This window comes from Vanellus vanellus (assembly GCF_965231255.1).
Source record: "Vanellus vanellus genome assembly, chromosome: 9".
Lineage (NCBI taxonomy): Eukaryota > Metazoa > Chordata > Aves > Charadriiformes > Charadriidae > Vanellus > Vanellus vanellus.
Genome location: NC_138914.1, coordinates 22,646,465 through 22,659,834, shown reverse-complemented (window position 1 = coordinate 22,659,834; position 13,370 = coordinate 22,646,465). Strand labels below are relative to the sequence as shown.

Here is a 13,370-nt window from a genome sequence, read left to right as displayed (position 1 = left end):
TGTGGTCTGAAATATAACTCATAAAACACCCCTATGTGACAGAGCAATGAAACGCAAGTCTGTTATCCAAGAAAATTTCTGCTCAGTGAGGAAAGCAATTAATGATTACTTATGGTCTTCATATGCATCTGTTTAGTCACATGGGGAGCACAAACAGCTGTGGTACACAATTACACTGTCATCATTTTCCCCTTTCTCTTCAGTTTGTGACAAGTGCTTAGAGTAATCTGAAGCTATATACGTTATGAGCAAAATATCATAAACCCAACACTTAAACTAGAAGATTTTACTAAACTTACAGGCATTGTTTTAGATACAGCAAAAAGCAAAAATAGCTATACAATAAGGACTGTAGCCAGTAAAATATAAAGGAAGATATTATACTGTTTCATATGCAGATATTTTAGATAGACATTCTAGTACAGCAGTTTGTCATTTTTTCATTCTTATAGCCAGGAATTATTTAAAAGAGGGACTTTGAGGGAACCTGTCAATAATCAGCCATCTTAACTAGTAAGCTTGTGAGTTTCATCATCATTCTTGGTATTTCAAACATTTTCTGAATATTCACTTTCAGGCCCCTTGTAGTTCATTCATTCCTCAATCCTAACGTAGAACCATGCTGTTGAATCTGTGGTAGCACAGCCAGGTCTACAGCAAACAATTAAAAGACTGCATCTCCTCACTACATCTACCTGTAAAACCTGAAGATGACGTTCCATTTTCAAAATATTAAAAACATGGCACGGCTTGTATTATTAGAAATTAATAACATTGCTAAACTCTTCCCACTGCAATAAACTATTTCACTCTCTTCAGTTTACTGTCCAGCAACTATTTGAATCTACCTGATGGACCCTTAATTAAAAAAAAAAATCATCTGGCTTTGATAGAGACTATGGAAAAGTGTATCTTTTGGCATGTGTTTAAAAAAAACTAGCAAAATTTTAAAAGTTCGCATACTCAGCAGGAACAGGGAATTAACGTCTGATGCAGGGATTTAACATTTGAGTTCTGTGTTTGTCTAAGATACTTGTTTTGGGAGGAAGGACTGCAAAAAGATTGAAGATCATGAAGGCAAATGAATGATTACATGGGGAAACCAACTCTTATTTCTACCCATGTACCCCTTATAGAATTTTACACAGATTGTCACTCACGATATTTTTCATTTTCTGTGTGCCTGTTTTGAGACCTTGGGGTCCAAACTGCAGCAGTACTTCAGATTTTCAGTTGCCATACAAATTCACATTTGAAGTAGAGCTCTCATTAAGTGTTTATTAACACAAAGTACACTGAAAAGCAGATACTGAGTATTTCAGTGCCATGCTTATTCAGTGACAGAGAATTCCACCTCTACACACCAAAGTGATCTTCCGAAAATCAAATAGCTGTGATGCAGTCAGACACACTATGCCACTGAATATCAGAGAACCGTCACAACGAAATTACAAAATTTGTCCTCAAAGTATGATTTGGATACAGTAAGGCAAATATAGTGGGGGACTGCTAGCTAAGCAAGTATGGGGGAAAAGTTTTGGAGATCATTAAAACAACTGAATCCTGACTGAACCAGACAGAGGAGGGCCACTTATAAAACTGCACATATTGCTCACAATTACCAACCACCATACACATGAAATAGTAGGCTGGCACTTCCCAGTTTCAATACCCAGCTTCCTGAATTTACTCTTTCTATGTCACTTCTGTGCTGTTTTTAAACAGATAAAAGATCACTGAAAGACCACAGGTGCAAACTGCCAAAAAGACAGTAGGATTAAGTAGGAACTGGTTATCAAGTTACATACACTCAGTTAGACCTGAAGTTGTACTTCAGTGAAGTCCACACTAACAGGACACACTGGTCTTTTCACTGGCAGTGTAGTTTACTGACAAAGGTAAGCTCATTTGAACTACAAAGACATACAAGCCCATTGCTCAGGATCAGAAATCTGTTTAAAATAAGGAAAGACTAAAAGAAAATAAAACAATTTAAGATCTTGGCTTAAAAAAAAAAACGAGAAAACTGTTTGATTTAGAAAAAAAAAACTGCTTGCATAGCAGATGCAGAGGAAATTTAGTTAAGTTCAGATGAACATAAACTTCAGGAGAAAGGGGAATATACTTGGAATTTGTAAGATAAAACCAGTTTGCAAATACCACAAATCTGCATTCTCTCTCCTTTCTACTGTCCATATTTTTTGGAAATAAATATAAACACAAACAAAAGAAACCACAAACAACTAACAACTATTAGGAAACTAGAGTTGTCAAGGTTGGAAAATCACAGAAGTCAGGAAATACAAAAATCAAAGATCAAATAACAACTCAGCTGTGTCACACGTATGTTTTCTTTTACTCTTGTGTTAAATTCACAACTTAATAAACTGCTATGGATATCACTAAATTTATGCCACAAAACACACAGAATGTGCACTGTGGTTAAGCTGACATGTTAAAAACTTAATACTTGCATTTCCTGATTTTGTACTAATTTAACCAAGCAAACATGAAACTGCACAATTCTTAAGGGAATTAAGAAATATTAAGATTACTTGAGACTGTTTTACTATAGTCTACATCATGACACCAAGGCAAGTGTTCAGGATAATTTAGTTGGATTCTTCAGCAAAATCATATTTTCAACACTGCATCCATTTGGAGAAAGATGCTCCTTCCAGAATCCTGTGTGATTTAGAGTATTTCTTTGTTATGTTTTATTTCTCAATCTGCTTCATATGACCTGGTCTGTATACTGACCACAAAAGATGTTTTAACATTTTGATTATATAAGCATTTATGCATACTGTCTCACTGATCTCGTATACAGAGTATAAGCTATAAAGCTTCAGATACTTTTTTTTTTTTAATATAAGAATTCACGATCTTAATTTCATGTACCGCAGCCCACTCCCTTCATTTTTCTTTGCCTGTAACATGAGGATATTACTTTTAAGCTACAGAAATAGCAAAAGCATTCAACACTACCTGAGTAAGAGTCATGGACAGAGTTTGGATGCATTGGCTCAGCACAACAGTATGTTTTCCAATACAGCAATTAGGAAAAACCAAAAGTTAACTTTGAAGCAAAAAAGTGTTGGCACTTTTTAGTTTTTAAACTTCAGAATTCACTTTCTAATTTTGCACTTTTGAGATGTATTTTGAGAATGTGTTTTCAGACAAGTTTTTACAACTCACATTCCCTATCAGTCAATCGTTACTGTAATGTCTTTGGTCCTCCTTACTGTGATTCTCTTACTATGAAATTATTTCTTTTAGTATTACTATGAAATACGTACCCTTGGAGATGCTCAAGAGATACTGACTAGACAAGATCCCGAGCAACATGATGTAAGTTGGCTCTATTTTGAACAGGGAGTTGGACCAGATCACCTCCAGAGGTCTCTTTTAATGTAAATCATTCTGTGATACAAGTTTCTATTTCATCTTCACAGAATCACAGAATTATCAGAGTTGGAAGGGACCTCTAGAGATCATCTAGTCCAACTCCCCTGCTAAAGCAGGATTGCCCAGAGCACATTACTCAGGACTGCATCCAGGCGGGTCTTGAAAATCTCCAGGGAAGGGGACTCCACAACCTCCCTGGGCAGCCTGTTCCAGTGCTCTGTCACCCTCACCGTAAAGAACTGTTTCCGTGTATTTGAACGGAACTTCCTGTGTTCTAACTTGTGCCCATTGCCCCTTGTCCTGGTACTTGGAACCATTGAAAAGAGCCTGGCTCCATCCTCCTTCAACCCACCCTTTAGATACTTGTATGCCATAATAAGGTCTCCCCTCAGCCTTCTCTTCTCCAGGCTAAAGAGTCCCAGCTCTCTCAGCCTTTCCTCATAAGGGAGATGCTCCAAGCCCTTAATCATCTTAGTTGCCCTTCGCTGGACTCGCTCCAGCAGTTCCCTGTCCCTCTTGAACTGGGGAGCCCAAAACTGGACACAGTATTCCAGTTGTGGCCTCACCAGGGCAGAGTAGAGGGGGAGAATGACCTCCCTCGACCTACTGGCCACACTCTTCCCTAGGCAGCCCAGGATTCCATTGGCCTTTTTGGCGACAAGGGCACATTGCTGGGCCATGGATAATTTACTGTCTACCACGACCCCCAGATCCTTCTCCTCCAAGCTACTTCCCAGCAGGTCCGCCCCTAACCTGTACTGGTGCCTAGCATTCTTCCTCCCCAGGTGCAGGACCTTGCACTTGCTTTTGTTGAACCTCATTAGGTTCTTCTCTGCCCAGCTCTCCAGCCTGTCCAGGTCGCGCTGGATGGCAGCACGGCCCTCTGGGGTGTCAGCCACCCCACCCAGTTTGGTATCATCAGCAAACTTGCTGAGGATACACTCTGTCCCCTCATCCAGGTCATTAATGAATATATTAAACAAAATTGGACCAAGTATTGACCCCTGGGGGACAATCTTTTCACCATTTTTTTTTTGTCTTATATAGGTATCTTTGTGGCTACAGAAAACAAGAAAGAAATTCTGCACAAACACAAAAGATTTGTGAATTTTCCATAAAGTTCTTTTAGGTATACATAGCTGGTTGATAGGCAAGAGCTGAAATACAGTGACAACAATATTAGCAAGGCATGGTACAATACCTTCCTCTTGCTGGCTGCAATAACAGCGGGAAGCCATCGGCTCTCTCTAGTGTCCATTAGTAGGAAAACAACATCATGAGAATCAATAAGCTCTTCAAGTTTTGCCACATCCTTCCGAGCCTGTGCCATTGTTATTTCAGAAAAATTCACTGGGTGGCCTGGCATAGGGATGCTCATGTTATAGCCTTCTGAACTCTAGATGGAGACAGACAGAAGATAACATATTAAAAAATTAAAAACCTTGTGACTGAATAGAATTATTATAAAGTTCAATACAAAACTGTAGAGTACAAATTCAATTGCTGTTTAAAAGAATGGCAACTTTATTCTTTACACCCCTCTGCGTATCAGTGCTGTCCACTAAAGCACAGTGCTAAAGTTTCTGAGGGAATGGCAGTCTCAGCTGCTATATTTATGCAGAAAAGAGCAGCTCAATGCAAACACACTAGTTTGGGTCAACAGAGCAGATCAACCATGTACAGGTGCCTCAGTGCCTGAACTAACAAGCCCAGTCTCTCAGAAGGTCTTATTAGGTCTGGCAAATCACTACAAGAATATTGCTGAACTGCTCCTTATCCCAGAGGTAACAAACACCCCTACAAAAGCAAGCAGACCGATCTTACATATGATTATGCTATTAAACTTAGATAAAATCTTTGTCCTGGATTATCTCTCCAGCCACTTCACACACAATGCTAATGGGATGCAGTTTATATTTCTGATATTGAACATTGACTCAATTACAGCAAGACAGATGTGAAGTATCACACACTCTTCTCTTTGTTTCAAATTCTTTATGAGAAGAACAACAGCCTTGAATGATTTTCATGTAATTCGACCAGACATATGTGAACTTGATATAGAAGAGAATAACTTCTGAGACTTGTTACTCCAGCGTTTGGATGTCTGGAGGCTTGCACTATGCAGATGCTGAAAGAGCCTGTTCTTATTGCAGAAACATATGCCTCTTCCAACTCCATATTTGGGCAAGGCATATTGAGCAGAAAATGGCTAAAGAGCCAAATAAGCATATACAATGCAAACAATTAACTCACTCATTTGGAAATATGTTAACACAATCTGCCAGCCATCTGCTATAAGAGAATAATGGATCCTCCATATATGTCACAGAAGCATAGACCTTGCCAAAGTCTCCTTGCTTGTCACTGTGCTGTAAGCAATTAACAATCTACAAGGCAAAATTTAAAAGCTAGATGAACCAAACATAAAATTACATGGGAATAGAGGAAAGGAACGTTGGCAGAACGTGCTTTTCTACAGACAAATTACATGCACAACTCACAAATCCAGGTGAGCCAAATAACCAGAAGGGTGAAGTATACATTCTATACAACATAAATATCCCTGAAGACAAAAAGAAATAGACACATATAGCAGCCTGGGAAAATGAACGTGGGTAATATCTACATTAACCTTTCTTCCCCCCTCCTTCTTCCTCCCTGCTCCACTGCCACCTCCAAGGGGAAAAATGTAGAGTCCACAGTGATCTAGTATGCTGTTAACAGGGCAGCTCCACTGTGCCCCAGTGAGGACAGCCCAGACACTGCATCACCAGCACAGACATTGCACAATTATTGGAGGAGGTTTTACCTTCATGGTTATTAATTCCTCCAAAAAGCTGTGGCAGGAACACAAAATTAAATCTATGCTGTATATAAGTAACATATTTATGGATAAACTTGTCAAGGCCCTGTACTGCATGCAAGTGCTAATTTAATAGATATGTGTAACTGACATTGTTGGTGATTTAGGAGGTCGATTTTTATTCCAAAAAATAAACAATTAAGTTGAATACTAGCTGCATGGAAATATGGTAACAAAGTTTGTAAAATATTAAAATCTTACCAGAATTTAAAAAAACCCCACACCTCTGTCCACTGACTGTAGCTGTAGGAATACATACAAGTCTAGCAATTTCAGTAGCTTCAATTTTATTTGAAATGTATTGTCCCTTGAAAAAAAGACACCAGTCACTAGCAAAAGTGGGTGAGGTACAGTTTGCAGCCAAATGCTCTCAAAGAGAACTAAAAGGGTACCTTGCGATGGCACATGCATATTATTTTAACGAGTAAATGTGCATATATCCCAAAGAAAGATCTCATTCATTCCACAGAATTTCAAAATCTCAGGGAGTCTCTACATGACAAAAAGAATTTTGCTTGACTGCACACAAAAAGGCTTAGATTTTCAGACCAGAACCTTCATACTAACAAAATATTTAAAATGCCTCCAAATCACCCAAAACAAAATAATATTTACTTACCATCTCATAAAGTATTAGAATCACGTATTTACCAAAAAAAAAAAAGGGGGGGCTGTATGTTGACATGTGCAAAACCGTAACAGATAATGCACTTTTCAACATTTTCATTAACAGCTGACCAAAGCTGTGCTTGAGGCTGCACTGGTTTGTTTGTTTTTGTTTTTGTTTTTTTGTTTTGTTTTTAAAGCAAAGAGACATAAAAATATTTAAAATTGTGGTGCTACCACAACCTTCTCTCTCATTTTTATTCACGTTTCTATTAATTTTCTGCATTTTTTGTTAAACCATGGCTCAGATCGCTTAGAAGATATCTGTGCCCAATATATTAAACCTGAACAGAAGTGTGCTGTGGGTAGGTACACAGAAAACTAAGAAATGTGAGGTTGTCATCATTAAATTGTTCTACTGGAAATACCTACACAAAGTAGTCCCCCATGCAGTATAGTACAAAGGATGACAAAATGCTGAATACACTGGAGTTCCATGCCTGAATACCTCAGGAAATGATTGTATAAGAGTCAATAAAGTTAAATTCCACAGCAGCTATATTAATGACTCTGTGCATTACCTACTTGTAATGAAAGGCTGTGAATCCGTAAATTTGGCTATTTCCAAGTCCTCCCTTCTTTTTTATTATAAAACTCTAAACTACAGTTAATGACAATCTTAGAAGTGGAATGAAACAAATCAAAGCTGCTTGCCAAAGCATTCCTTCTTGTTGCATTTGCAATGATGAGGTGGTTACTTTTCCAACTACAAAGGATGTAAAATTAAAAAAATAAAAAAGAATTCACATAGAGCAGTCAAGCATTTAAAAGTCAACCAGGAGAAACTGCATTTTGTGTGCAAAATATTACATTGAAATCAAAGAAAGTAAATTAGACTGCAAGTGAATTCCATAGAAATGTACCCCCAAGTTTTCAGAAACACCTTCAGAACCAGCATTACCACTTGGATTCCCACAGGCTTGAAAGGACTCTGGGGGTTTCCAAACAGCAAGAGACAGCTTTTTGTTACTCCATCAGTATGAGAGAAATGAGCAGGCTCAAAATCCAGGACAGCTAATATTTTTATTCAAAGACATTTATACGGGTAAATAGGGGTTTTGGTAACAAGCAACAGTGCAGTCTGCAGTAACGGATGAAGCTCTATTTTGAGAAGTCTAGCAAAATCAGCTGGGTTATAAAAACCTCCAGCTACTGTAGCTTCACTGTCCAAACCGTCCCAAAGCACCAAGACTTTACCCAGGCTAATTAAAGACTTACTGTTAGTCCACATGCTGGGCCTGCTGCTTAAACCTCACCACTCTAACATGCCACCAGCATGATATTAAGTGTTTGAACCAGAGCTTTTACTGTTAAACCCTGTTAATTCTTGTTAATCGCAGCATGTTGTTTCTCTGTATATTTACTGATGGTAAAACACGATACCTCATCTCCACGAATTCTACTGCAGAAATAAGTTTGACCGAAAAATGTACTAGAAACGTTCTATGATAAAGGTACACCATGCAACTGCTTTCTCCTCATTTGTGCCACAAAGCTATGAAACTAGGTTTGGGTCCCATGGAAGCCTGATCAGATGTGACCCATCCACGGCACGAGGAAACAACAGAGAATGCATAACACTGATGGGGATAATGTGCTAAGAAAACAGTGGTAGATACAGAACATTTGAGGCATATGGCAGAGGAAAAATTCCTTACATACAGTATTGGTTGCACATTGTATATGCTATTACGGAACAGGAAAGTTGTTTTTTTCCTATGTATACCACATGTCCTAACACTTACTGATACAGGCTTGCTAAAGCATTGTTATAATTTCTCTTATTACTGGAAGTTCCTCTCCAGGTTAGATATAACTTTTTTTTTTAGTTGTTTTTTTGTTTGTTTGTTTGTTTTAAGCTTCATCACAATCTCAAGATTCCACAGCACAGCCTGGTCTTTGTTTCTAACAAGAAAACTTGTAACACTACCTTTTGATCATTATCTCTACATGCAAAACTGTATCATTCAGAGTTCCATAAACAGTTTTTATTTCTTCTAATTAAACTACTCATTCTTTCTTAACATTCTTATTTTCCTAAGTTTAAAAAGCAAAAAATGATGCAACACAAATCCTAGTTAGCATCATGTTGGTACTCTATGCAACACCACACAAATGCTTTCTTTTCTGTGCTTGTTTTACTATTTAATATTTCTACAACTAAATGAATATCATCAAGTAGCAATAACATTATCGTGCAGCAAGGTTAAATAAAATTCTAGGAACTTTCAGATAGTCTCTTCTGGTTTACCAATCAAAAGTTCTGAAAGTGAAATGTTTAGCATTTTTTTAGACCGGGGATCATTGTTTGATATTCAAATACTCATTGAATTACTGCTTAGTACCAATAGTGATTTCATAAATAATGACAATAATAGGATCAACACAGATAAAAACAGAAAAAAAAAAAAAAAACCACAGAGAAATCCTTGGGTCAAACTACATGAACCTAAAAATGTTTGGAAACAATCTTCTGTAAAGCTTGTTCAACAACCCTGATCATCAACAACTTAACAGACCTGTGTTCCGCTGTTCATAACTCTCACTAATAGTATTACTAGTAACATTATCAGTGGCATTTTAAATACAGAATTGCATAGTAAGTATACATAACATTCTTATTACACGAAGTGGTTAAGACACTGTTTGCCAGCTGAACTCTGGTAACCATAGCTACTAATTCTAAGACAGTCTCAATCCCAAAGTAAAAACTATGAACAGTTGAGTGACTTCTATCACATGCCAAATGAGTATAAAAAAAATTTGTTCATGATAGAGCAAGCTGAGAGCGTGTCTATTCTGAAATAATACGCTGTATCGACTCTTCTCCCAAATGAAGGGTGAAACTAAGAGAACTGCATATATTTGTAAGTTGGGTTTTTTTGTTGTTTTTTTTTGTTTGTTTGTTTTGGTTTTTTTAAATCTACTTCTTTTCAGCATTGTAAATTAGGTGTGTTGAACAAGTGCACTGAAAAATGTTCACATGATACTCATCCCTGGAGTCAAAGAGGATAAAGGCTGCCATTGGTGGGCATTTCATCATAAAGTTTCTAAAACAACATAAAAATTCATTCCTGTCTTTTTTTCCCTTTCAGCTACTACATCCTGACAGTAAGTTGCTACCATCAGGCTCCCCAAAAGAGGAGTACTTTGGTCAAAGGCCAACATTGATATCTTTTCCAGGCTGCTATGACCTACTTCCCTTTTTTGGATTTGATTGTTTGCTTAGTTCTTGAAGAAAACAAAAGCAGACAAGAAAGTTCTCTTACATCATCTTAATACTGTGTATTACACTCCTATGCAAAGCAAGTTTCTAATCAGTACTTGCTGCTGTTATGTCATTTTGGACAAAACCAACAGAAAAAGTTTCCGTTTTAGAAGTAAAAGTTTTTCTTTTACTTGTACTACACTACTGATCATTCATAGACCAAAATGTCCATCTACAGCAATCTTGAGAACATTAGGTCATTTCATTCCACAGCAGCATAATCAGTTAAAGATTAAGTACTCGCCTCTTGTGTAGAAAATGAGCTTAAATAAGATTGCAAATTTGGGGTATAAAACATAATAGGAAATCTCAACAATACATTTATTACTGCTTTCAAGACCCTCTGCTCCCACAATAGATGACTAATGTGTCTAAACTCACATTTAAGAGCAGAGTGGGAAAACATACTATTAAAAGCAGCCATTACTGAAAGGTCCTTAGAACACACTACACAGGAAAAGAATTTATTTCACCAATGAGCTACAAGATGACTCAGATGATCCTTAATTATATTTCATTATTACAAATATTTATCGTCTCAATAAAGTTTAACAGGTATGGAGTATTTGAAGTAAAATGTTTATAGATTTGTCAGTAACCAACGTAACACCTGTGTAGTATTTTTCCCACTCATAGTAATACTTAATTACTAGAACTTGGAATAGTTATTTAAAGTCACTCTCTTCCAAGAGACTCTCTTCCAAGAGTATTCTCTTCCAAGGAACATATTAACACATTTTAAATACTGATCTTACCACTCCTGGGAAGATTTTCTGCAGCCTGTCTGCTGCTGCAAGTGCTTTAGGCTTCCCACCACTAAGACAGTCTTCGAACTCATACAGTGGTTGTCGTACTGGGTTGGAGTAGGAGATCTTTGCATTGTCCACAAATGTTATCTTCCTGACTCCCCAACCCTAAACAAGAAAGTAATTTAAATAATAAGTACAATGGGCGAAGCCATATACTTTTGAGTAATGCCAGAAACTCAAGAGGAGTTTTGTTCAGATTTTCTAGAAAGATCAAGCTACAAAAGCTTCTGAAGCTATTCACAGCAACAACCTTGTACTTGCACTGAATTAAAAGAACAGAAAATTTGGCCTGTCCAAGTAAATCACTTAGCAGTAATCCCTCAAAATCCTACTGAATTCAGTGGGATGCGGTAACCATTCCTGAAAGTAAATATCAGCAGTTACTTACATCAAGTGCTTCACTGTGAATTTGATCATACTAGCTTGATAATTTGTTTCAGAATTTCTTGTTCAGTATTTTTTTATGTAAATTCAAAACAAATTACTATTCTGCTAAGGTTCTCTTACTCCCTGCTATTCTAGTATTAGCAGAACTTCAAGTTATTTCCATTGACTACAGATCTTACCTCTTCCCCGCAATTTATAATATCAACTAATATGTATTACACGTACATTAATACAGATGAATACAACTTTTCTCTTACATGCCAAGGCAGCTGCTCAAAAAAAATAATCATATAGAATTTATGAGAAAGAGCATATTATTTTTTAGATTAATTCAGGACTCACCATCAAGGTTCTTGCAACGCTACAACCCAGTGTACCGGCTCCTAACAGCAGACACTTGGCAGACACAATTTTTTCCAAATCAAGAGTAGGCACCAACCGCCAGCACATCAATTTCAAATTGAGATCCACTGATGATTCTGCTAACCTATACCATGAAATAGATAGCAACACACTGCTGAATGTTCTTTTTTCTCCAACAGAGCACTTACTTTTATTTCAATTGAAGAAGTTCAATACTACTTTTGTTTGTTTGTTTGTTTTTAAAAGAGAGAGAATACGACAATTCAACATACAGGTAATATGAAAAACAAAGTCCCCCAAGTATACTTCCACCTAATAATAAGGTGCGCAACAAGGAGATCAGAAAAACTGGTTTCCTGCATCCAGTTAAATCTGTCGTCAACATGAAATATTATGCTTGTCTTCTAAGGAAATGGAGTCAGTTCTTTGTGGAAGTTTTAGAAGGAAAATGAGGTAGGAAATCCATGCTCAACCTATTGTGAGATTTTTGTATTCATCAGAACACAGGGTGTTAGAACTGTGATCAATTCAGGTCATCACAAATCATCCATAGAGTAATAACTGTCACAGGAAAATGTCAGGGGTAAAAAAAAAAAAAAAAAAAAAAAAAAAAAAAAAAAATCGATCTAGAGCATGACTATCTCATTCACTCTCCTGCTTCCTCTTTCCAAAGAAGTATATTGCTTCACACAGAATGGTAATGCTTATCCTTCTATTCCCTCTCATACAACTTGTTAAAATTCTTTTGCCTTTCTTGTCTTCAAATCAGATATGCATGTCAGTTCTTAAATTCCTGAGTTTCATTCCCTTATACATCATAAATGTAATTTTTGCAGTGTCCAGTAAATTATTTGTGCAACAAGGATTTAAGATCACAGTTGCCAAGGCTGGCATATTATCAACAGTCTCTATGGGAATTAACAGAAGTTAGCATGCATACAAGTAAAGAAGGTCAAGTTACATTTACTTAAATTAAGAGCCCTCAGATGACCCTTCTCTAATGTCTATGAACGTACTCTGAATCGCCACAATCGCAAGACAAAAATAGCTTAACTTGATAGGTAAAATACATTAACCATTAGATCAACACACTCCTACAACGTTGCAAAGTCAAGAACACACATGTAGCCAGTGAAAGCAGATGAGGCTGTGTAACTAGACTGTTTTCAATCCATTGCCCATAGATTATGTGCAGAACAATAAAAATTACTAAGCTCCTGTTTCCTGAGCTCTTTCCTGTCACACCCTAACAATTCCAAAAGGCTGAATTTTTCTCATGCTTATTTTCATTTTAATTAGCACCTTTCAGGTTATAGAATTCAGTGAAAGCCACAGGCCTGTAGCGCCATGACCTACATTCCACTCAGTTTCAAATACAATGCATTTGAAATTTTAAGATAGAGCAAAAAATTGCAAACACTGCTGTATGCAGTGTAATCTGCTCTTTTAAGGCCCTTAGCTCCAATAGGACCGTCTAATGTATATACAGCGTATGTGTTACTATGTATTCTTACCTGACAGAGACAGATAGCCCTTGCATTTCACATTTCAACCCGTTATGGCTTAGCCCCAAGTAAAGAAAACTAATAATTTAAAAGATAAT

General features: G+C 37.0%; 1 protein-coding gene across 1 annotated transcript in view; it reads right to left on the bottom strand.

Annotated features, from left to right (window-relative positions):
• ATG7 (autophagy related 7) overlaps nt 1-13,370 on the bottom strand; it is a 114,407-nt gene that overhangs the window by 85,248 nt on the left and 15,789 nt on the right. The window contains exons 10-12 of the mRNA XM_082487550.1: nt 11,747-11,891; nt 10,964-11,122; nt 4,610-4,804 (exon numbers count right to left, since the gene is read on the bottom strand). Coding sequence (XP_082343676.1) covers nt 4,610-4,804; nt 10,964-11,122; nt 11,747-11,891 — 499 coding nt within the window. The remainder of the gene's footprint in view (nt 1-4,609; nt 4,805-10,963; nt 11,123-11,746; nt 11,892-13,370) is intronic.